At 42.7% G+C, this 21,765-nt stretch overlaps 2 protein-coding genes across 5 annotated transcripts in view; one reads left to right on the top strand and one right to left on the bottom strand.

Moving 5' to 3' along the window:
• Positions 1-231: 231 nt before the first annotated feature.
• On the top strand, positions 232-12,397 carry galnt3 (UDP-N-acetyl-alpha-D-galactosamine:polypeptide N-acetylgalactosaminyltransferase 3 (GalNAc-T3)). Its single transcript, XM_023813647.2, has 12 exons — positions 232-324; positions 1,221-1,487; positions 2,241-2,823; positions 3,614-3,786; positions 4,894-5,043; positions 6,430-6,664; positions 6,906-7,023; positions 7,597-7,797; positions 9,398-9,529; positions 9,865-9,966; positions 10,203-10,352; positions 10,615-12,397. The coding sequence occupies exons 3-12, from the start codon at positions 2,327-2,329 to the stop codon at positions 10,726-10,728; spliced, it is 1,872 nt and encodes a 623-aa protein (XP_023669415.2). The 5' UTR covers positions 232-324; positions 1,221-1,487; positions 2,241-2,326; the 3' UTR covers positions 10,729-12,397.
• A 2,817-nt stretch (positions 12,398-15,214) lies between these two features.
• csrnp3 (cysteine-serine-rich nuclear protein 3) overlaps positions 15,215-21,765 on the bottom strand; it is a 31,148-nt gene continuing 24,597 nt past the window's right edge. For all 4 annotated transcript variants that reach the window (XM_023800848.2, XM_023803290.2, XM_023802477.2 and 1 more), the window contains 3 exons: positions 20,055-20,314; positions 19,026-19,322; positions 15,215-18,670 (listed from right to left, as the gene is read on the bottom strand). In XM_023800848.2, the coding sequence (XP_023656616.1) occupies positions 17,585-18,670; positions 19,026-19,322; positions 20,055-20,314 (1,643 nt within the window). In that variant the 3' untranslated portion in view covers positions 15,215-17,584. The remainder of the gene's footprint in view (positions 18,671-19,025; positions 19,323-20,054; positions 20,315-21,765) is intronic.

Genomic DNA, 21,765 nt, shown 5'->3' with positions numbered 1-21,765 from the left:
GCCCCTGGAGAGGAAACGGCATAATAAAGTTAGCAAAAAAATGTTAAAATGTGGGAAAATGAGAGCGATCATCAATGGACAAAAGTCCTTCCACTTGGTTCACATACGTGCAAAATATAATGACACGCTTGGAAGTTTATATTCGCCGGGTGCAGATGGAGACGTGAGTAAGACTGGACACTTTATTACGGGTGTTTAAAAGGCTGTAGGATCACGGCAAGGTGGTGGTTATATCGGATGACCACTGTCTCCGGTCTCTTTTCCTTTCCATACCGAACCAGTAAAGTCTGCGCGGAGGTCGCCGATGATAAGCCCTGGCGTATGGTAAGCGTCATTTCGTACCCGGTACTACTGGGGCAAAAAGTTGCACTTAAAGCCATCGAGAGGCTATTTATGTTGCTTTCTTTTACGACGGAACTGGGACCCAGTGCTGCATATGTATATTGACCCTTATATACGCATTTATACATGCAGTAGTGATAGATTGATGCGATGTAACATTACAGTGCATAATGTCATGTTAGCAAAGCACGGCGTTACTCGATCCTTACACTGTGCACGGACGCCACTTTTGTACACGTTGTTCCAAAACAAGCAAAATCAGAGGGGATGTAATAAGTCAGAAAGTAATGAAATGTTTTCTTAAATCGTGTCCGATGGGAATGCGGTTTAGGAGAGGATACCGGGCTGCTTAATCAGCCACCTCTGGTTCATTTTCGGGGGTCTTTTCGCCCCAGTGGTGGCACAGTTGGTTGGTTTTTTGCGTTCCTCTGCGTTGTGTAGCCCGGCAACAGTCTCAATGAATAGCCGGCTGAACAAATCCTATTACTTAAAGAAGCGACACTACTATAGGTCTGCGGTGCCCCGCTGGGGCGACTGGTTCTAATATTCCTGCGAGCGAAATGTTACTTCGGGCGCAGGCATATTTCTCAGAGGAGATCGGGGGTAGCAGGAGCATTCCCTGGAAAGCAATCACTTTTATTTAAAAGTCGATAACAAGAAAGTTATTTCGGACCCTACGTTTAACGCAAGTCAGCGATTTATTTATTCAGTTGCGTACTTTTTCCCCGGCAGGTCATTGATTTGACTTGCAGCCTTGTTATTTTTGTAAGTTATACATCACGGAGGAACAGCCTGCGAAAGTTTTTGCAAGGAAATGGCCTGGTTTGAGATCACCGATGAGGTGCCTTAATAATTAATAATATGATTGATTCGTGTAGGCATTTCGATCCGGCAGATGCTCCGCGGCTACCCGGAGGTGAGCTCTGGTACGCGGGCGTGCCTTTCCGATCTCCTCCCTCTACCTGAAGCCAGCGCACCTGGATCCAGCGAGACGGAAGTAGGCTGTAATCACCGTGCCGATCCACGGCCGAAATGTCACAATTCCGGCTTGAATGTAGGGGATCGTGTGCGATCGATAAACTGCGTCCCCGAGCGTCTGACATGATGCCCCCCGGATTCGTCTGGACCTCGTGCTGCTTGCTGGCGTAAGTTAAGCCTAATCCGGGAAAGGAGAACAAACGTAACTGATATTAACAACTATTTTTATATTTCTGTCAATACAATGTGAGTGACTGTCACCGAACAGTGTGAACAGTGACGTGTGTCTTAGAGCTTTAGGGTGTTGTGTAACATGCAGAGGAGATTTTATAGTTCGGTACTTGAATTGAATTTATATAGGCCTACTTACATTTAATTTTAGTTTTTTTATATATATATTGTGCTTACAGCTGGTATACTTCGATATGTTTGGTAATGCGGTTCTTTTTATGATCAAACAAAGCTGTAAGATCCTGTATCGGGTTCTTTTTAAAGAGCCCTACTCGAATCTGTCAAACGGATATTCTGATGCACACAATTTCAGAAGCAAGTTTTCTTTGCGAAACATTAAAGCGATTCTGTGGCACACAGATACTTGTTACTCGTTTGAAGAATGCTTTCTTAAAGTCAAAGTCACTTACATGGTAACGCCGCAGCTCTGAAATCTATGAAAGGAAAATGTTTTTCTTGGGTGTGTAGCTGGTTAAATGGAAAATTATTTGTTATATGTGTTGCTCAATCACAGACATGTTCAAATTATACCAGTTACTTAAACATTACTGACCTAGTGTATCAGATACTGTGGTATGAAGGTGGTCCATAAGCTAAAAATTTGGATTGTTTGTTTTGTTTGTTTGCATATTTGTTTATTTGCCATTGTTCAAGTGATTTATTGCATATTCTATCTCTTTTTTTTCTAGGGTTAATATCAAATGATTCTGAACACTTCATCTTTGCTCAAGAGTTTCCTCCATCGATAATTAAATTTTGGACATTGTCCAGGACCATGTCTGTTCTTCGTAGATTTATGAGAAGGCGATTGTACCCATGGAAACTGGCGATTGTGGCCCTTATTTTTGTTACCTTCTTGTTCCTCCTCCAGCGTGAGGTGGTCAGTCAGGGTGCCAAAGAGGAGCCTTGGATGAGGGATTTTGTGGGCAAACGGGATGCCGTTCTGGGCATGGTGATGGGGGCGGTCAATAACTTCAGGGACGCTATGCCGAAAATGCAGATAAAAGCTCCGGTCCGCCAGTCAGAAGCAGAAGGGAAGCAAACCTGCCTGCCAGGGTTCTACACCGCTGCTGAGCTCCAGCCAGTCCTGGAGCGGCCGCCCCAAAACCCCAGCTCCCCGGGGGCTTCCGGAAAGCCCTTTCAGATGGTTGACCTCAGTCCAGCTGAGCTGGAAGAGAAGCAAAGGGGTGAAGAGAAGCACTGCTTCAACCTCTTCGCCAGCGATCGCATCTCACTCAGTCGAGACCTCGGCCCAGACACCCGACCGCCAGAGTATGTTTGCCACGGAATTCCCTTAGTTTTACTCATCGCTGCCACAATAACCCCTTTCAAAATGTACCCACATGCAGGATATTGTTATGCTGCTTCAGCCAATGATGGGATCTGATGGGTTGAGAGTCTTTTTCGAGTTGTGGAAAGTTTGGAGTATTTATTTTTGAAATAATTGTTAAATTGTGCGTTTGTTCTGAATTTTGAAGCGTTATTTCATAGTGAAAAATGCCACCATCTAGTGGTATTGATGACAAAGTGCACGTTTGCACAGGACAGGACTATTTCTGTGGCGTTTTTCTGTAGTAATTCAAAAAATTACTTTTTTAGATCAAAAGACCGCAGTTAGGAAGGAAATAACTATACAGGCCCTTTTTTTGCCTTTGTCTGCTTCACAAAAAAAATGTTAAAACCTCAAGAAGTTTTCAAACTTTTTTTTGTTTTTCTGCAGTTCCAGGAGGAAATTTCACATAAACCACAGACAGTAGAACCTTTTTGTTATTTTTTTAAAAACTTCTTTCAACATCACTGACTAAAGAAAAAGTGCTTAAAGTTTTGTTTGGCTCATCAACCAAGTCTGCTCTTGTTCCCCTTTATTTTTATAAGAGGAAATTTGCACTCCATCTGGCTTATCAAAATCTATTAAAGTTGGTGGTCCTGAATTTCAGATGTTGTCCTGGGTACTGACAACGAGGAAGCATTATGCTCTCCAGACATTTAGTGACATTTCTGCTTTGCCAGTGCCACCTTCCACGGCAGGTTACCGACTGACGCTCTATGCTGCCCCCTACAGGTGCATCGAACAGGTGTTCAAGCGTTGCCCACCCCTAATGACCACCAGCGTCATCATCGTATTCCATAACGAGGCTTGGAGCACGCTCCTGAGGACCGTGTACAGCGTGCTTCACACCTCTCCCGCCATATTCCTGAAGGAGATCATCCTGGTGGATGACGCCAGCACCGACGGTAAGGGGAGGGGGTCGGTCTCCTAGGGACCACCCTGCTCTCTGCCTGGATTTCTGGCCGCATGCGGGGAGTCCCCCCTCCCCCCTTTTGCGGACTTGTGAAAATGTGCAGCTTGTGCTCCCGGAATCTTGAAGGGTTATATTTGGGGGGGGGTTGAATAGTTTCCTAAGACAAACGCTCTGTGGTGGTCCTGGAGCAGAGATGAGGGGCTGTCTGCACTTTTAAGGGGGGGGGGGGGTGTGTGTGCTAGAGAGGTGGGGCTGGCGTGAACGAAAGGTCGTCGGTGGCCCGTTAAGCGGGGGGGGGGGGACAGTCCTCGCCCTAAAATTTGGCTTTTAGAATGCCCCCCCCCCCCACCAAGGTTGAACAAACAGTCAGATGCTCTCAGGTTGACCCAAGCACCAGGGGATGAAGGCCGGGTGACTTATTTGCGATATCAGTCCCTGCAGAATGGAGCCAAATGGAAAGCTAACGGCTCTCCGCCCGTTACTAACCCCGATTACGGCTGATTATACCTGGCCATGGGAAGTGCATGCGAGCTGTGACCCGCCCCATCGGGGAGGATACAATCTGCATTTGGATAATGACTTTCATGCTGTCTGCTGCGTGTTAAAGCATGCTAATGCAAAATATATGGTATGCTATGATGTTATGAATGTCCTTGTAAACTTTACTAAGTTCAGCTGTTGTGTGTTTGTCACTTTACCATTGTGAAACTTTCAGATCATGATCGGCGAGCTTTTATTTCCCAGGCAGATATGGTCAGTGAGGTTATTTTTTATCTTCATAGTCGCCATTTGTGTCATGCGAATGCAGTCTAGTCTGTAATTGGGATTCTTGAGGTATTCCTTTGCAGTCTAGGTTCTGTTGAGGCAGCGAGAACTTTTGCCTTATAAGGAGTTCGTAAACAATCGATGGACATGAGGTGTATGCCATGAGCACTTTACATAGGGCCGTGAATATCTGTGGGTCTTTGAAGGACTTCTGGGTGAACTGGTTCCTTGTTTTCTGCACTGGGAACGCCTGGGTGCTTCTCTGTTTAATTTCCGATATTAGCTGCAGTTTAATCACCGTTTTTGTTCCATGTGTTTGTTTTTGTGCCGGCAGAGATCCTGAAAGATGAGTTGGATGATTATCTGAAGCAGCTGCAGCTCGTCCGGGTGGTACGGCAGCGGGAGCGGAAGGGTCTGATCACGGCCCGCTTGCTGGGAGCCTCGGTTGCCACCGGCGATGTCTTCACTTTCCTTGATGCACACTGTGAGTTGACAGTGATCCGCGTTCAACACTGGGGCAGTTTGGAGTGATGTGAAACAGGCTCTTCCTCACACATCTTACTACACTCCTTCCCCCATTGTAGGGTTTGTAACCTTTAGGGAACAATGAAATAAAGCCAGCCTCTGGCATTCCTCACTCCTCAACGCCCCCAACGTGTCCTTCTGACGTCACATTCTCGTGCCGTAACACACATTTGTGTCACTAATCCAACTGTTTGAAAAGTAGTTTTTCAGGTTGCCTTTGTTTATGAAATGCGTTTCCCTTCTCAGTCAATTTGGAAAGGTTGAACCGAAATATATTGTGCAGTGCCAGGTCTGTCTCTCAGGAGGTGCCAAACCCAGGGAGAGCCAGCTTACACAGGGCTTCAGCCGAGGCCAACATGAACCAAAGAATGGAAATCATTATATTAAGTGTATTTCCTGTATTTATGCACAAAATTCATGGTTCGGTACAAACCTTAGTTTTGGGTGCAATTTCAGTACCTCAGGGAAATTATTTTTATTCAAACTGCGAACACAAACACGATTTGGCAAAAGCAATGCATCTGTCGACGTGTCTGAATAACAAAACCCAAGAGAGGTTTTTTTGCACCTTGTAAAAACACTTACGTAAAATATCATAACGAATGAAATTGCATGTTCTTTACTGCAGAGTATCCAATAAACATTGGTTAATTATTGTAATCGTAATTATTATCTTAGCCTGGTCTGAATTTCTTGGTAAGAATGCCTTACCTGCTTTGGGGAGACTAACTCATGGCTGCTTCAGCCCTACTGTTGGCGTACGCACACTCAGCTAGTATCTCGCCAATACTGGTGTCATTTATCGGAAAACCAAAATGTTCCCAAACTGCCGATTTTCAGAAATGAAACCAAGTGACAGCCACAATTAGCATGTTTTCTGTGTTGAATATTTACTTGTTAATTTAGGTTCTACCCATGTCAATAAATATATTAGTTTGTTTCATTGTACGTACTGAACAAAAAATTATGTATCAAATTGTTGTACCGTCACAGCCCAGTATTTAGTCAGAATGGTGTATTCAGATGAAACGTGGTTGTATATGATCAATGAAAAATAAATAAAATTAAATAAATTAGCCTTTTATTACCTAGGCAAGTTTCTCTTTTGTGTGGGGGCCCATGCAGGGTGGGGCCCAGTGTAGCAGCACCAGTTGCCCTGCCCTAATGACGGCTCTGTGCAGTTTAACTTTTGCTCTTTTGTTGTATTCCATAAGTGTCACTTAACATTGTAGTCATGTGACACGATGGTCTTTTAATGTAGCCTAAGCAGCAAAAGCTCAGGAATAGCGTGGTCTGAGCGACCGGGTGAGGAAGGTCTCGTTTATTTGGGCCTTGTTTTTGCTAGGTGAGTGCTTCCATGGCTGGCTGGAGCCCTTGCTGGGCAGGATAGCGGAGAACCACACCGCAGTCGTGAGTCCCGACATCAACACGATCGAACTCAACACTTTCGAGTTCATGAAACCATCACCCTATGGGCAGAGTCACAACCGTGGCAACTTCGACTGGGGTCTATCATTCGGCTGGGAGGGTCTTCCCGACCATGAGAAGCAGCGCAGGAAGGACGAGACCTACCCAATCAAGTAAGGCTTTCTGATGGATGATTATTGAGCAGCGTTGACCATTGAAACGGTCTATGAGCAAAGTAAAACATTATATTTCGCCCACTAAGTCGACGCCCTCTTCACATTTGGATCCCTGGCATTCTGTCAGCTACGCTTCTTTTAGTTGCACTTCCTAAATGAATGTTTGACAATTTATTGCCAGCTGACTTTGTAGAATAATTAAACTCCTAATCAGTTCCTGACCGACTCCCCTTCACAGAACGCCAACATTCGCCGGGGGACTGTTTTCAATTTCCAAAGATTACTTTTATCATATTGGAAGCTATGATGAAGAAATGGAAATCTGGGGGGGTGAGAACATCGAGATGTCTTTTCGGGTAAGGGGCTCCTCCCTCTGTCCGCTTTTGCTGAGATTTTTACTTGTAGTGTTTCCCAGTTATTTAATGGTCGATGGTCTGGATGGGGTGGGGTACATTTAGTGAGATCGGTGACATCGTCATAAATTTTGCGAATCAGTGCTGGCTCTGTAAAAGATCGTCAGTGACTGACAAATGTGGTACAGAGAACAAAAGTTGGGCATGTAGTTGATTTTCATTTTTTTTTTAATGTTATTCTGTTATTTTGAAATCTTGGTGGTAAAATTCAGGGGGGGGGGGGGGGTCTCTGATACAATTTGCGCTCCAAGATTTCAAAATGCCAGAATAGCATCAAAAGACCATACAAATACCATAGTATTTAAAAAAGAAAAATAAAATAAAATAATAAACTGTTCAAAACAGAGCAGTATATCCAAAGCACCATGATATACCATATTACTGTAATGCTGTCCAAGCCTAATACAACCCATGTTTCTGTTCTGGTTCAGTTAGAGACCCTGTAGTCTTCCTGCTCACCTCAGTTACCGTAGAGCGAGTTGGGAATCGTGAACCGTGTGCCACCTCCTTCCTCAGGTGTGGCAGTGTGGAGGTCAGCTGGAGATCATTCCCTGTAGTGTCGTGGGTCACGTCTTCCGTACCAAGAGCCCCCACACCTTTCCGAAGGGAACCCAAGTGATCGCCCGCAACCAAGTCCGCCTGGCCGAGGTCTGGATGGACGACTACAAGGAGATCTTTTACCGCAGGAATCCGCAAGCATTTCAGATGTCCAAGGAAGTAGGTGTCTGCTGCCTTCAACTGTCACACTGGTGTCTGTTACTTCCACGTGGTCTGAGCAAAAAGCCAGCTAAAGCATCGATTATCCCATTTGTGTTCTCCAGTAAGCTGTCCAGCCCCTCTCCACCTAGCGTTGGTCCGCTTGCAGATAAAATTGCCATGAGCACTGGGGCTTCAACGCCATTCACTACATTTGTCTTGTCCAAGCAGCCACGGCCTGGTGATTGTGGCAGCCCTCTGCACGACTGCACTCTGCACGAGTCCTGAGATTGATACAGTTTGTGTTCAATTGGACACCGTGTAGGTTTTTGTTGTTTTTTGTTTATTTATTTATTCTTTCAATCTATTCATTTTTTAATCTATTTTTTATTGCTTCCCCATACCCATCTTTTAAAGATAAATAGCAACATAAGTCATCCCTGTGTCGGTAACTAAACTTAGATGCCGTGCAGTAAAGGAGTAGACACACCTATCGTTTTAATAGTCTGTCAAAGTGAGGCAATCCCCCCCCCCCAGTTGCCAAACAGGAAATATATCCTGGACGTTGCAGCCTGTTACTCCGTTACTGGGTTGGTGCAGCAAATGCGTCCTCCTGAGTTATTGTTTCTAACATAAATTATTACATGTTATTCCAGTTATAAGAGCAGTGATAGTCACTGGAGGTCGTTATTCATTTTCTGTGCTGTGAGATGGGTACGCTGGTCAGGATATCCTCACTTACGTCATCTTGCATTTTTTTTTTCTTTTTTTTTTTCCCTAGTGCCAAGTGATTTACTTTTTACAGTGTCTGCCGTTAATTTGACCAATATTAGAACTTTTATATATTTATATATTATTAAAATCCTTATTCCTAAAGGTCCTTCAGTAAATGTAAAGTAGTCATTTTAACGGACGTACTGACCAAGTGTGTTTGACTCTGTCTCTCAGGCCAAATCGCAGTGCTACTGATGTGACTTGTATAGCTCTTTTTTTTTAGTGCTTTTTGTGGCCGCGAGTCAGCATCTGGATTCGATGACGTGTTATTGTTTCAGCTGATTTATGTAGCTGTGGGAAGGACGTCTTGTTTTATCTGGCCATACGTCCGTGCTGTGTAATGATTGGAATCATTCGGTCATAAGTACAGTTTTATATATTAACTGGGAGCGACGATCTTAGAGGTTTAAACGTTTTGTAGTTTTGCTAATACGAAGTTGTAACTCTTGTTGGCTGCTTTGTGAGCGTGGTAACAGTGAGATTACAGAAAAATAAATTATGGTTAATAATTTTCATGTTGCTCTGAAAGCAAGTCAGATCTTTCTCCTAAAGGTACGCGTCTAGCTGGGGGTTTTTTTTTTAGAGTGCCAACCAGAACAAAAGAACTAGTTGATTTAAAAAAAAAAAGTTGATTTGTTTAAAAAGTGCTGGTTTTAGGTAAAACATCCATGAGGAGAATTTGTCTAACACCTCACTCTTAACCTGAAACTGTGGTATTAAACCGCGTCTGGGAAGTGGCAAGACAGCCTTTCCTCCATGTTAAGAGAGGGCAATGTTGTGTGTGTTTTTTTTTTTTATAAATGTGGAAAATTTTGCCCTCTTTAACAGACCGGAATTGTTTTCACAGAAATCCTTTGGAGACATCTCCAGACGTGTGGACCTCCGGCAGCGTCTACAGTGCAAAAGTTTCTCCTGGTTTTTGGAGAACATTTACCCAGAGGTCTTCCTGCCCGATCTCAACCCGCTCAAATTTGGCTCGGTAAATGGTTAACTCCCCCTCCCCCGTATTTCCTCAGGATCAGAGTGTCTATTCAGGGCACTTTTCCTACCGCAGCATCCTCAGATCATCTGGGGATTTACATTTTACTCTCTTATCAGATGCTTTTATCCCAAGCGACTTGCATTAGAGGGAAGGGTGACAACATATGTACACTCCCTGGGATTTGAACCCACAACCTTTTCATTGTTGGCACAATGCTTTACGTGTTGAGCTACAGAGGCAGGATATAGTGTGGCACAGAGAGATGTTCTTGCATGTGGTCGCCTTTAAAAGGCTCATTTTTTACCAGAAACGTGTTTTCTCTTCTGTCCTAGGTAAAGAACATGGCTACCAACCTGTGTCTTGACGCGGGCGAGAACAATGAGGGTGACAAAAACATCATCATGTACCCCTGTCACGGGCTTGGAGGAAACCAGGTGCACTTCAGCTCTCGTGACAGAAATTTCCAGCTCACCATTCTGGAAAATTCTATTACCCCCCCCCCCCCCCCCCCCCCCCCTTCGGGAGTATTATGAAATCCACTTAATTTACCTGCTAGCATATATTGCCAGGCAGAAAATGAAAGCTAGTGGGTTTTTCCCTCCCATCCTTCTGCCGATGGAGACGTAGGCTTACTCTTGCGTGTATTGTGACACGTGTGTCTTTGTGCCAGTATTTTGAGTACTCCACACGTCATGAGCTGCGGCACAACATCCAGAAGGAGCTGTGTATGCATGCGACGCAGGCCGACGTGAAACTGCAGGACTGCCAGTACAAAGGACGCAACTCGTTCGTCGCAGCTGAACAGAACTGGGAATTTCAGGTGATTCTGCAGCAGGAACCTTGCAGCTGAAACCTTGCCGCTGCTATTGCAATTCGCATACCAATTAATGTTAATGTGGTTGCAACAATTAGTTCATGGAATATCAGTAATTAGTGAAGTCTGATAGCAGTTGCATGGGTAAACATGCATGCAAAGCTCTGATTTAGCTTGTTAGATGCAGTGTATTTAATAGGAAATGTAGTGTTTTTTTTTCTTTTGCTGGAAACTCAGTTTAATAGCACCTTTTTTTTCTTTCTTAAAGGGCCAGCAGCTTTTTAATCCTGCATTGAAGTTGTGCCTTGGTGTCGTTCAGAAAAAACCACAAATGGCTTCCTGTAACCCCACTGATCAATCCCAACTTTGGATGTTTACCTGAGGGTCTGATAATACATCTGGATGCTCACAGAAGGGCTTATGGGGGAACTTTTTTTTTTTTTGATGGGAGATTTATTTTTATTGGGTTTTAATTTATTTTTTATGTGTGAAAAACACAATGCTGGGTAGTCTTGAATTTTGTGCAGGAAAAACCCTGCTTCAATGGGAAGAAGGCACATAAATGTCATTCTGGATGTATCTAGTTTGTGTTTGTAGCTGCTTTAGTGTTTCAGGTTCCCTACAAGGACACTTGTCGGTGCTGGAAGTCGGTAATGTACATATCGGAGTATTAGATATTTTGCTGGGTAGATTTTAAAGACCATGCAGTATATGACTAACTGACCATGGCAGAGGAGAGCAGTGAACAGCTCTGAAGAAAGACTTCTTCATTAGTGTCTTGATCTTTTTTTTTGATTAGTCGTGATTACGAGCTACCTTGCCCGCTAATTTTTACATGTGAAACAAACACAGACAAAGAAGGAGTACGTATTCTGAAAATACTGAAGCACCAAAGATATTTTCGAAGGGTTATTTATGAATTGATATTTTTTTAGAATTTATTGTTAGCCTTGTCATAATTTAGTCACGCAATAATACGTGTATAAAAATGGTTAAAAATAGCCACGTTTTGCCTCTGTACTTTGCAGTCATTTGAAAGCTCTCTCCAAAGTGACTTAACAACCTTAAATACCAGAGTATCTTCGAGATTGAACTGATGCAGCGTTGAGCTTGGGGAAGCGGTGTGAAATGAAAGCGTACATTTTCAGGGATGCACAATTCAAGGAGGGATCAGTAGGGATGGAATCTGGTGGACCTGGTATATTTTGCATATGTTGCAACTTCTTTTCTTGCAGATGCAATGTGATGGTGTCCAACTCTCAAAGACCACTGAATGTACTGATCTATAATCAGCTTCAGATCACAATAACTTAAACGCTGAGGTGTCATGTGATGATGCAGGTGTTTGTCGTCCGTATCAAAAGTTTCTTTAGTGCTGGAGTCATGTACTCCGGTTATTAACGATTTAAACAGTACTAACATATCATGCCAACGTTGTGCACATTTTGTGTATTTTTTAATTTGGTTTAAAATACACCTAACTGGCATATTTAACTTTAATAACTGAGTTCTTAAAATGGTAGCAAAGGGTGTATTTCAGCAGTATTAGTGTATGAAAGTGTATGAAAATGCTTTTATAAAGCATATGGCAAAAGTGAGCTTGTATCTGTCAGTAGAAGTGAAATCTATGACATGACCAGATTATGCCCGAGAATTAAGCGAGAAATCTCTTAATATCCACATGGATGCAATGTCTTTTTATTCCTATAAAGAATCTAGTGTTATATTGGGGGGTGGGGGGTTATATACAATGTGGGCCCAACTGATTGCTTTGCCATGGTTGAAATTATTTCATTGGGTTTGCTGGTACTGTTTGGTGTTGGATGCTGTATTGCTGGAAAGAGCAGGGCATTTTTAAAGTGCCTAACTCACTTTCTTGCACACAATGTTGCTGTTTGTGTTATTATTTTTTTTATCAATTGCCAGCTTTTATATGTCACTAGATCCAAATTTTTACAAAAACCTCTGGTTTTAAGTGATTGTTTGTGCAACTCCCTTTGTTACCGAATGACTTGATTAAATATCGTAGATCTGATAACCTGAACCTAAAAGGTATTATGGCGTTATGAATATACCACCTGTGTGTGTTTGTGCGCATTTTTGGGGCTAGTAGCTTATATGTGAAAGTTGGACATGTCAGTCTTTATGGACCAATCCCTAATAGGAAAACCAAGCCTTGATGACTTATAGAGTGATTTCACCCAGACCTAGTTCCACCCAGTGCTTTCCTGTGCTATATTTTTAGTATTGTCATGCATCAGCCTTTTGCCTGTGACTGAGCGGCTGGTGTCGGATGGTGGTGAATGTGGCAGGATGAGCTGAGAGATGCTTGCATGATACTGACTCTCTAAAGCTGGGAACAAGCCATGATGGGTCAATGCACTACATCCAATAATCGCGACAAAACAGCTTAACGTGGGACACATGGAAAGCTGGTCTTTTTCCTCACCTGTAACATCCGCATGATTTGAATTCCTCCTGTTTTATAGAAAAATGTATTTCCCGCCCATTGTGGAAGAGTGTGAAAAATGAGAAATGGTGCTAACTCGCACCCACCTCCTTCCAGGAAGCAGAAGCATGGAGGATTGTTCCCTCTCTTTGCAGTATCATCCATATTAAACCTGCTTGAGGGCACTGCTGAAACCAGAAGACAGTCTGGACCTTTCCATGTACAACAGTAGGGGGAAAACACCATTTCAAAATGGTATCAGAATTCGATTCGAAGGGAGAAGTCACCCCCTTACTATGGGAGACATGGTACTGTCCACTTCTGGCAAATTTACCAAATAATTTCTGCTACTTTTGCATGCAGTAGGGGCCACTTGACTGCATCAACTGAAATCTCCACGGAGATGCAAACGCTGGATTAAGGGCAGGTTACCTAAAGACTGTCCCGTGTAGCTGCTTGGTCAACTGGATGAGTACTAGTTAATATACTATGAATGCTGGTTTGTTGTCCAGAGACATGTGCCATCTCTTTCTGCAAGCTTTAGCTTCAAAGTTCTTCTGGTTTAAAGCACCCATAGTGACTAGCTTCTAGCGTGCCACCAATCCAAGGTAACGGAGAGTCTGGCTTTCTGGCTAGAACTGGATAAGGATTCCCATATGCAGAGAGCTCCTTTGCCATTCCAAATATTTTCAGTCTTTTCTCTGTCCTTATCGAGCGATTTGAACCGCATTGGCGCCAGCTATTTCCCAAGTATGTGCTAATGAAAAAGAGAAGTCACTCCTTTTTGTCAGGTAAGAATATAATGATGATGCCCAATTGAGCTGCGGCACGTGAGGGCACCATCCAGTGTTTGTTTTTGGTATAACACCCCTGACATTTTAATCCGTTAAATGCAGGCCTGAATTTGATTCGATTTCCAGAAAAATGTGGGGAATTGAAAATGGTGTTTTTTTTTATTGGGGAAGATAAATAATGGATATTGTAAAGAGTCTCGCCAAATATGCTTCATGTTGGGTTTTCCTTATGAAACACAGTAGTATGTCAGGAATTCCAGCCAGATCCCCAGAGATTTTTCTTGCTGGCTATTTTCCACCTAGATTATTATTATTTTTTTTGTTCTCCATGATATTAACTCGTTAAATAACTCGTTAAATCTTTAGACATTTTTGGGACTTGACTGTTTGAAAGGACGCTTTCTGACAATGAGCCGGACTGAGTAAGTTAAACAAAAATAAACATTTTTATGTCCGCCCTCGGTGTGATGGTATTATAGGTGAGAATGTTTCATTTCGGCCCCAGTTGGACCTGCCACTGGATACTTGCTTGGACAGGTGTTCAAAGAGGCCAGTATATGAATGGCGATATTTATCTAACCCCTGTAAACCGCTTCACATTTCAACAGGTTTATATGACGGAGCCGTTAAGGTATCCAACCTGTTCCTCTCGATATGCAGCTACGCTTCGCTTTAAACCTAGGGCAGACTATTACACTCCCATCGATTAACGTTAAAACTTGCTAATAAAGTCTGCTTTATATAAGACTTTTTATATGAAGCATGTGAATATTCCGCCATGACATTAGCCAAGGATAACTTGAGGTGATTTCTAGATAAGAGAGTGAGGTGCTCATACGTATTAGATAAAGCCTTTGTTAATGTGGGGATACTTGATAATACATCAGTCGTACAGTAGAAACCATTGGAGCTGTATGGGAAAAGGGCTAAATCACATATCTGGTGACTTTGTTGTAGTAAATCTATTGAAACGAAAAAATAAAAAATAAAAAAATCTAGAATTCAGAGAAAAAAAAATCCAGGAACAGTCTGTAGACCCTTAAATTTGAAATCGTTTTAAATAGGCAATATTGTGTTCAAATTAATTTAAATTAATGGTAAAATGATCCTCAAGCTTATTATTTTGAGCATAAAATCAAAGTTCGGTGTTTCTTGACACAGACTGTGTTGTTGCCCTTAGCTCACAAGTTAACACACAAGCAACGCAGTGCGCTTGTCTGTCTTTGAAGAGTAATTCCAATTTGTGAGTGAGAACAACATGGTCTTCAATTTAACTTTTTCAATTTTATCTTTCAAGGTTTGAGGCGATACTATAGCATGAAAGGTTGAGGTGCACAAGTGATTAAACGTAGCTAACACCTGTCAAATGTTAGATTCTGCACCACTAAACGTGAAATGTAACAAATGGAATTCTTTATTTCAAAGTCTCATTGGTGGAAAAACAAAAAGTAAACCACGATATTTTGGCTTTTAACAAGTGATTAAAAACCAAAACAAATTTATAAAATCTAGCTAAGAATTATCTGTGCAAAAAAAAATATATATACCAATTTTCATTGAAAAGCTGCATTAACAAAACAGGCACACAAAACACAGAGCGTGAAAGAAACTCACTATAAGGAATATTGAAATATTGAAAACGGACCTTTTATCAATACAGACTGTTGCAATAAATCACAATAAATACACATTTCGGCATCATTCATAATAAATACAGGGGGGGAAAAAATCGTCAATACAGCAGAGCAACACAGAGTTGGATGCAGCGTCAGTGCGGCTCACGCGCGTTCTAGCTCCACAGCGAGTACCCGAGGGCTATGTGCCGCTGGCACATTGCCGGAATAAAAGACCAGGATCCAGTGAGAGTGGGGGGTGGGTTTGACGAACTATAGCATCGACGGTCATCGGACCTTTCCGCAACCCGTTTATTCTTTATCCGTTAGCAAACTATTGATTTTGACAACATTTATACTTATGCCAAAACAAAGTAATACATCACCTAGGGCATGTTCCCCGTGACAGGCTGTTTTCACTATTGCTGTCTCCCGAGTCGAATTATCGTTTTAGTATGAACATTTCGTTCAATCTGATCTGATGGAGCATTCAACTTTTTCCTTTCTGAAATCCCGATTATCCATCTACGAAGCTGTTTCGTATCCTGTGACTTTACAAAGGTATGAGATAACCAGGGTGGCATACTCGTTACATACAAATATACTACTATACTCGAGGATTGTCAGACTTTGAGTGCTTTCTAAAGTCAATTACGTGTATTTCTACAAAATCCGTTTGTGTCAAATTTAATATAGACTATGAATGTATGGCATCATCATATAATATAACTGTCGTTTTATTATCTTAAAGGTCGTGATATTTTAAAAATTAGTGTAATTCATGTAAAAGTATTGAAGTAGAAGCCATTGTAAACATAAAGCAAATCCATTGCACTCTTTTGTAAATGCTATTGCACAAGAAATAGATTTTTTCATTTTAATATAAATACTTTCTCCCATTTACATCTAAAGCTCTCACTGCAAAGAAGCATTTCTAGAACAATAGAAAGATCTAACAGTTGAAAACAAGTATTTCTGTTTAGCTTGGCTCCGCCTCCTTGCTGAACTCCTGTATGGCATGACCACAGGTAGGTATCGCATGATCACATGACCACCTTTGCTACTGCACGTGCTAGCAGTCACCCTCATGTTTGTGGTTCTCGTACATCTATTAAACATCACAGTACTGCTTCTGGAAGGAACTATGGTCTCACACACCAGACCTTTTCAATTATTGACAGCATTTTGCAAGCTTTCTTGCACTTACATTCTCAAGCATATAGGCCCATGCCTTTTTAAAGTTTGGTTAAATCCCACAGGCCAGCTTAATCAACATATCCAATTGAAAACCGTAAGGTGCAACACTTCATAAAGACAGTATTAAATGTATATCAAAGTGCTACAATAGGAAATCCCTGTAAGTATAGGATATGCTAATCTTAAAGAAATGTTGAATTTGAGATTATTTCTCCTTCTCCATCAAGTATGCCTTCAGAAAGAAAAGTTTCAAATTAAACCATTGCTTGCGATCTTAAACAATAAATGTGAATGTGTGTAAAATATACCGATCACTCAATGCAAAAATAAAGTAGCCTACTGATGTCTGTCTATTATTGTTCAAGTATTGGCAATTAAGACATTTCCATGGCGACTACCCCTTCTCCGAATTGAATTAAGTCTAAAAAGTGCAAATTCAAATACGGATTCGATTTACATAGGCCTACAGAGAACTCAGATCAGTTTGTGCTTCTGGAAATTGAACCAAAAGCGTTAAACATAAAAAAATATGTCTTTAAGCCTGAAGTATCATGCATATACAAGAATAAAAAAGCACATATGTAACAACACAAAATACTGCTTATACATCAAACTGATATAGCTTACAATTTTTGAATAGATTTTTGAACCCCTTTCTTCAGCTTTGCCATTAATGCTAGACAGATGAAAAATAACATGCTTTTAATTATCAAAACATTTATAATTTTACATACACTTAATAACTCCGTAAATAAACAGCACAGAGTACTTTTTTTCCCTACACTCGACACATGGACGTATATAAAAGATCTCACTATATCTGATGGAAACTAGAACATTGACCTTGATTTTACAAGTTACTTACACCGCACAGGTCTAAAGCTTACACTTAATGGTCTTTCAGTGTCGTATATCAAATAAACATTTAACTGAACTTTAAAAACTTAAAACGGGACTGTTTGACTACAGTCCCTTCATTATAAACTCGATTTGAAATGGACAAAAGTATAAATAATGAAAACATTCCCCTTTTAATTAAAATACAAGTAAAAAACCTTAAGCAAAAGTCAAGGTTCCACTTACACTGGAGTTGTTTAATCTCATAACTACCAATTCATTAAATGGACCATGATGGCTTTAAAAATTATAATAAAAATGACAAAAATCCTTAACATATGAAGTATGTTAAACTGGTGCAACCTGGGGGAAACTCTCTAGTATTGCAGGGTTCTGTCTGCTGTCTGGTAGAGGTGGGACTTCATTCATGCCGCTGGTAACTTCTTTTACCTTCTCAGCCACAAAGCAATTCCCATTGCTGACATAGCGCTCCTGGGAATTATTGTTCAAATAGTTTTGAAACTCCACCTGGGCAAGACCTCCCGGCTGCTCGCGATACACCCCACCTGGCCGCACGTTGTCCTCATGATCGGGGGAGCGGACAATGACCGTGGACGTGCCGTTTGCCAAGCCGAAATGATTGACATAGGGTTCCTCAGGCTGCCCGTTGTAGTCTGGGTACTGCTCTGAGGCTGCGTTGAAATTCCCGTTGCCGTTGGGGACCCCGTCTTGGAACGGGGAGACCTCACCGTAGGACTCGCTGGTGGGGTTGGCTGTCGCATTGATGGACGCAGTGCTTGCGGTCTCCAGTTGATAATACTCTGGTGGAGTGCTGCTAAAATAACAGTTCCCATTGGTGTGGTTATCCTGTACCACTGCACCTTCAGAGTAACACAACACAGAGGACAGAGGTACAGCTTCACTGTGGGACCCTGGGGACGTGATCGAGGTGTCCTCAAAACTGTCCGACTTGTCTTCTTCATCATCCTCTTCTTCGGAGTCGCTGGCAGCCAAGCTCTGAGTGCTGGAGTCGGTGAGGCCGCTGCACAAGCTGCTGGCATCATCTTCCTCATCCTCGTCCTCCTCCTCGTCGTCATCATCCTCCTCCTCCTCTTCCTCCTCATCCTCTATGGGCTCGTCCATCTCCTCGGCCGCCTGGAGGTGCATGATCGCTGTCTGAGGAACGGCGTCCACTAGGGAATATTCCAGACCGTGCTGGGCCGGTAACAGAGCGCTGCTGTGCATGTTGGCCTCTCCATGGTAACCGCCATTAGCGGTTGAGGCCTGTTGCTGCTCCCTGCTCTTCTCCAGCTCCAGCTTCATAATGGTGTGCAGGAAATGAGTCCGTACCCTAATGGGGTTGAACTCTATCCTTCCTGCCGTGTTGCTGCAGCCCTCCTTTGTACAGCCGCACGGAAAAGACATGCGGTCCACCTAGGGTCAAAAGAACAAACGTGAAAACCTACATGAAACACTCATTCATCTAGCGGATGGACCATGATTCTCCCAGTGTAATTAATGATTAAATGATGTGTCCTTCACTCTGATCTCAGTGTGATGGTAAACGACTAAATCGGAGTTTGTTAAAGGAAAACTGAAATTATTTCTGCATCACATTATTAAACATTCAGTCACAAGGAGGTAATCTTTTTTTACTAGCGCTGTTCAATTGACGTGCAATTCATATAGTATAGTGAGCACATGGATTTCAGCATCGTCCTTGTGAGCAATGCATGATGGGTAGATGTGTGGGCTGTTTGGCAGCAGCAGCCCAACTGGCTCCGCCCACCTGGCACTTGATCCCTGCCATGCTGCAGGCGCATGTCTCCGGGTCGCAGAAGATCCTGCAGTCGCAGCCGCAGTCCTCCCTGGAGACGCGGATGGCCCGCAGCTCGTGCTTCTCCTCCACGTCGATCTTCTTGACCCCTGAGGCCCTTAGCAAGGCCCGCCGCTTCTTGGTGGTGAGCGGCTGCAGGAAGAAGTACTCGTCCACCTCCGTGTTGTCCAGGTCGATGTCATCGTCCGAGATGTCGTCCACCGTGAGCACGCTAGCTTCGTCAGACTCCACGGTACCATTCTTGGTCAGCTGAAGCGGGTGGATTTGGTCCGGTCAGATCCAAAAGAATTCACAGTAACACTTTACTCGATGGAGCAGAAATACTTAGTAGTAACTCAGTTACTACAGAAGTACAAATTATGAATAAATATAGTAGGTACTTCAGATAAATGATTCATTAACAATGAAAAAACTTGACATTTCACTTGTGTTATTCATTACTTGTTCCTTCACAAAAGTTTAGAGAATTAACAGATAAGTATCAAATATAGCAACTGAACAATACTGAATCATGATTCATTAATGATGAATAAGCATGAGATAAGTATGTCACACGTGTTACTCATTATCTGTTTCTTCAGTAGTTCACAATGGTTTACAGAATTAGAAATAGTAACAAATACAGTAACTGCTTGAGATAAAAATCACGATTTACAATTCATTAATGATGACTGAACATTAGATCAGTACGGAACTAACACATGTACTTGTAGTTAATTATTGCAGAACTGAAAACTTAATACTACATTAGTTGTACCCCCTTAGGTAGAGTGTTATCAAATTCGCATATAGTCGACATAACAGCATAAAAATAACTTTGACAACAGCTGTCTACCTTTCGTTTATGTGATACGAATCATAGTATTGATAAGAAAATCGATAAACGCTGATAGCAGTCGTCTACGGAGCTTCCATGTTTTCGTACTTTCAAATCTCGTGTTACTAACGCTGGAGATCTGCAGATCACGGTGTATCCCGTACCTTCAGTTTTATGGCGTTCAGCTTCTCCTCCTTCAGATGATCGTGCAGCATGTCCCGGTGGATTCTCTCCTGCTCCAGGGCGAACTCGCCCAGGGTGTACTGGCGTATGCCGCAGTGCCGGCTGGACATGCCCAGGGAGCTGCCACCCTGACTGGGCACGCTGGTGAAGCCCTGCCGCCGGGTGAAGTAGTAGACCGTCACCTTCTCGAAGTGCACGCTCCTGGTCCTCATCCGCTTCTCCCTCTTCAGTATGGAGGCAGCTGGGATCCGCAGAAGAGAGACGCTGGTGGAACTCATCGTCCTCCTACTCTCGCCGTCACTGCCTCATGCCGTCAATTAATATCAACTGGTCTAGGCTAAAATCAGAGTCTTACATAAAAGGAGCCTTAGAAGTCAACAGATTTGTTTTTTTTTCTTATCCATCTGTGTATCCTCCAACCACTTATCCAGTGCAAAGCCACAGAGAACATGGAGTCAATCCCAGGATGCACAGGATTACATTTTCTGAACTTCTGAGGGGGGTTGTAGATTAGCATTGATTAAACTGTTTTGGTCTGGATGTGGTCCACCAATCGAGTGCCCCTGCCCTAGACCCTATGCCAATCAAGGGTAGGGTGCACACACACATACACATTGGGCAATTTAGAGTAACCAGGTACCAATTCCTGGTTTGTGTCTTTGGACTATGGAAAGAACACAGAGTATTATACTGCGAGTAAACCTGCGCAACGCAGAAAGAGCATTAGAAATACTATACAGATAGCTGGAGCAAGATTTGAACCCACAACCAGAGGTGTGTGTAGCTATGAGTCTCCCCTACGATTTTAACTGTTGTAATATACGACAACAGTTATATGGAAGGAACAAGACAGGAATATTAATTTCACTATCATTCATTTGTTTACAATTATTTAACAGATACTTTAATCCAAGGTAGTGAACTATTTATTTTTTTGGGAAAAGCAGGGTCAGAGGCCTTGGTAAAGGGTCCAGTGGTAAAATCTCTCTGCCAACCCTGGGATCTGAACCAGGAACCTTCTGATTACAGCCACAGCACCCAAATCCACCAATGATATTATGTGGCATGGGGGCTCAGTGGGTAGCACCATAGCCTTGTACCTCCAGGACTGGGAGTCTGAATCCAGCGCTTGTGCGTATGGAGTTTGCATGATATTCCGGAGCGTACACTGTGTTTCTCCGGCACGCAGGCTAATTGGCGTCTACGAATCACCCGCGGCGCATGAGAGTATGTGCACTCTGCAATGGGCTGGCGCCTCCCCCAGCATGCACCAGGATTCCTGGGATCGACTCCAGGCTGCCCACCACCCTGTGGTGGATGAGCAGTTATAAAAGATTGATGGACGAATGGATGTATTATAGTGGTTAGAATAATGTACACGATGTACCATTTGTTTCTAAAAGCATGACTGCTCAATTTAATTGGCTGTCAGCCCTTCCTTGGTCTGATACTGATATTTTGCTCCACAGCTTGATAGCTGCAGAAATTGACCTCACTCTCCCTACAACATGGCTATTTGCTTTATGAGTCAGTAAAAAAATATGAAGACAGCTTCAACCCCCCCTCCCCCACCATGAGACCTTTTTGAGGACCCTTTTGTTGACACGCCATATGCAGTGTGAGAGGATATTTGTTATCACTAAGACACCCCACCTCTCAATGCGCCTAAATGTTACCTTTCAGTAGCATCCT

This window comes from Paramormyrops kingsleyae, chromosome 1, assembly GCF_048594095.1.
Source record: "Paramormyrops kingsleyae isolate MSU_618 chromosome 1, PKINGS_0.4, whole genome shotgun sequence".
Taxonomy (NCBI): domain Eukaryota; kingdom Metazoa; phylum Chordata; class Actinopteri; order Osteoglossiformes; family Mormyridae; genus Paramormyrops; species Paramormyrops kingsleyae.
The sequence above is the reverse complement of the archived record's forward strand: the minus strand, read 5'-3'. Positions and strand labels throughout refer to the sequence as shown.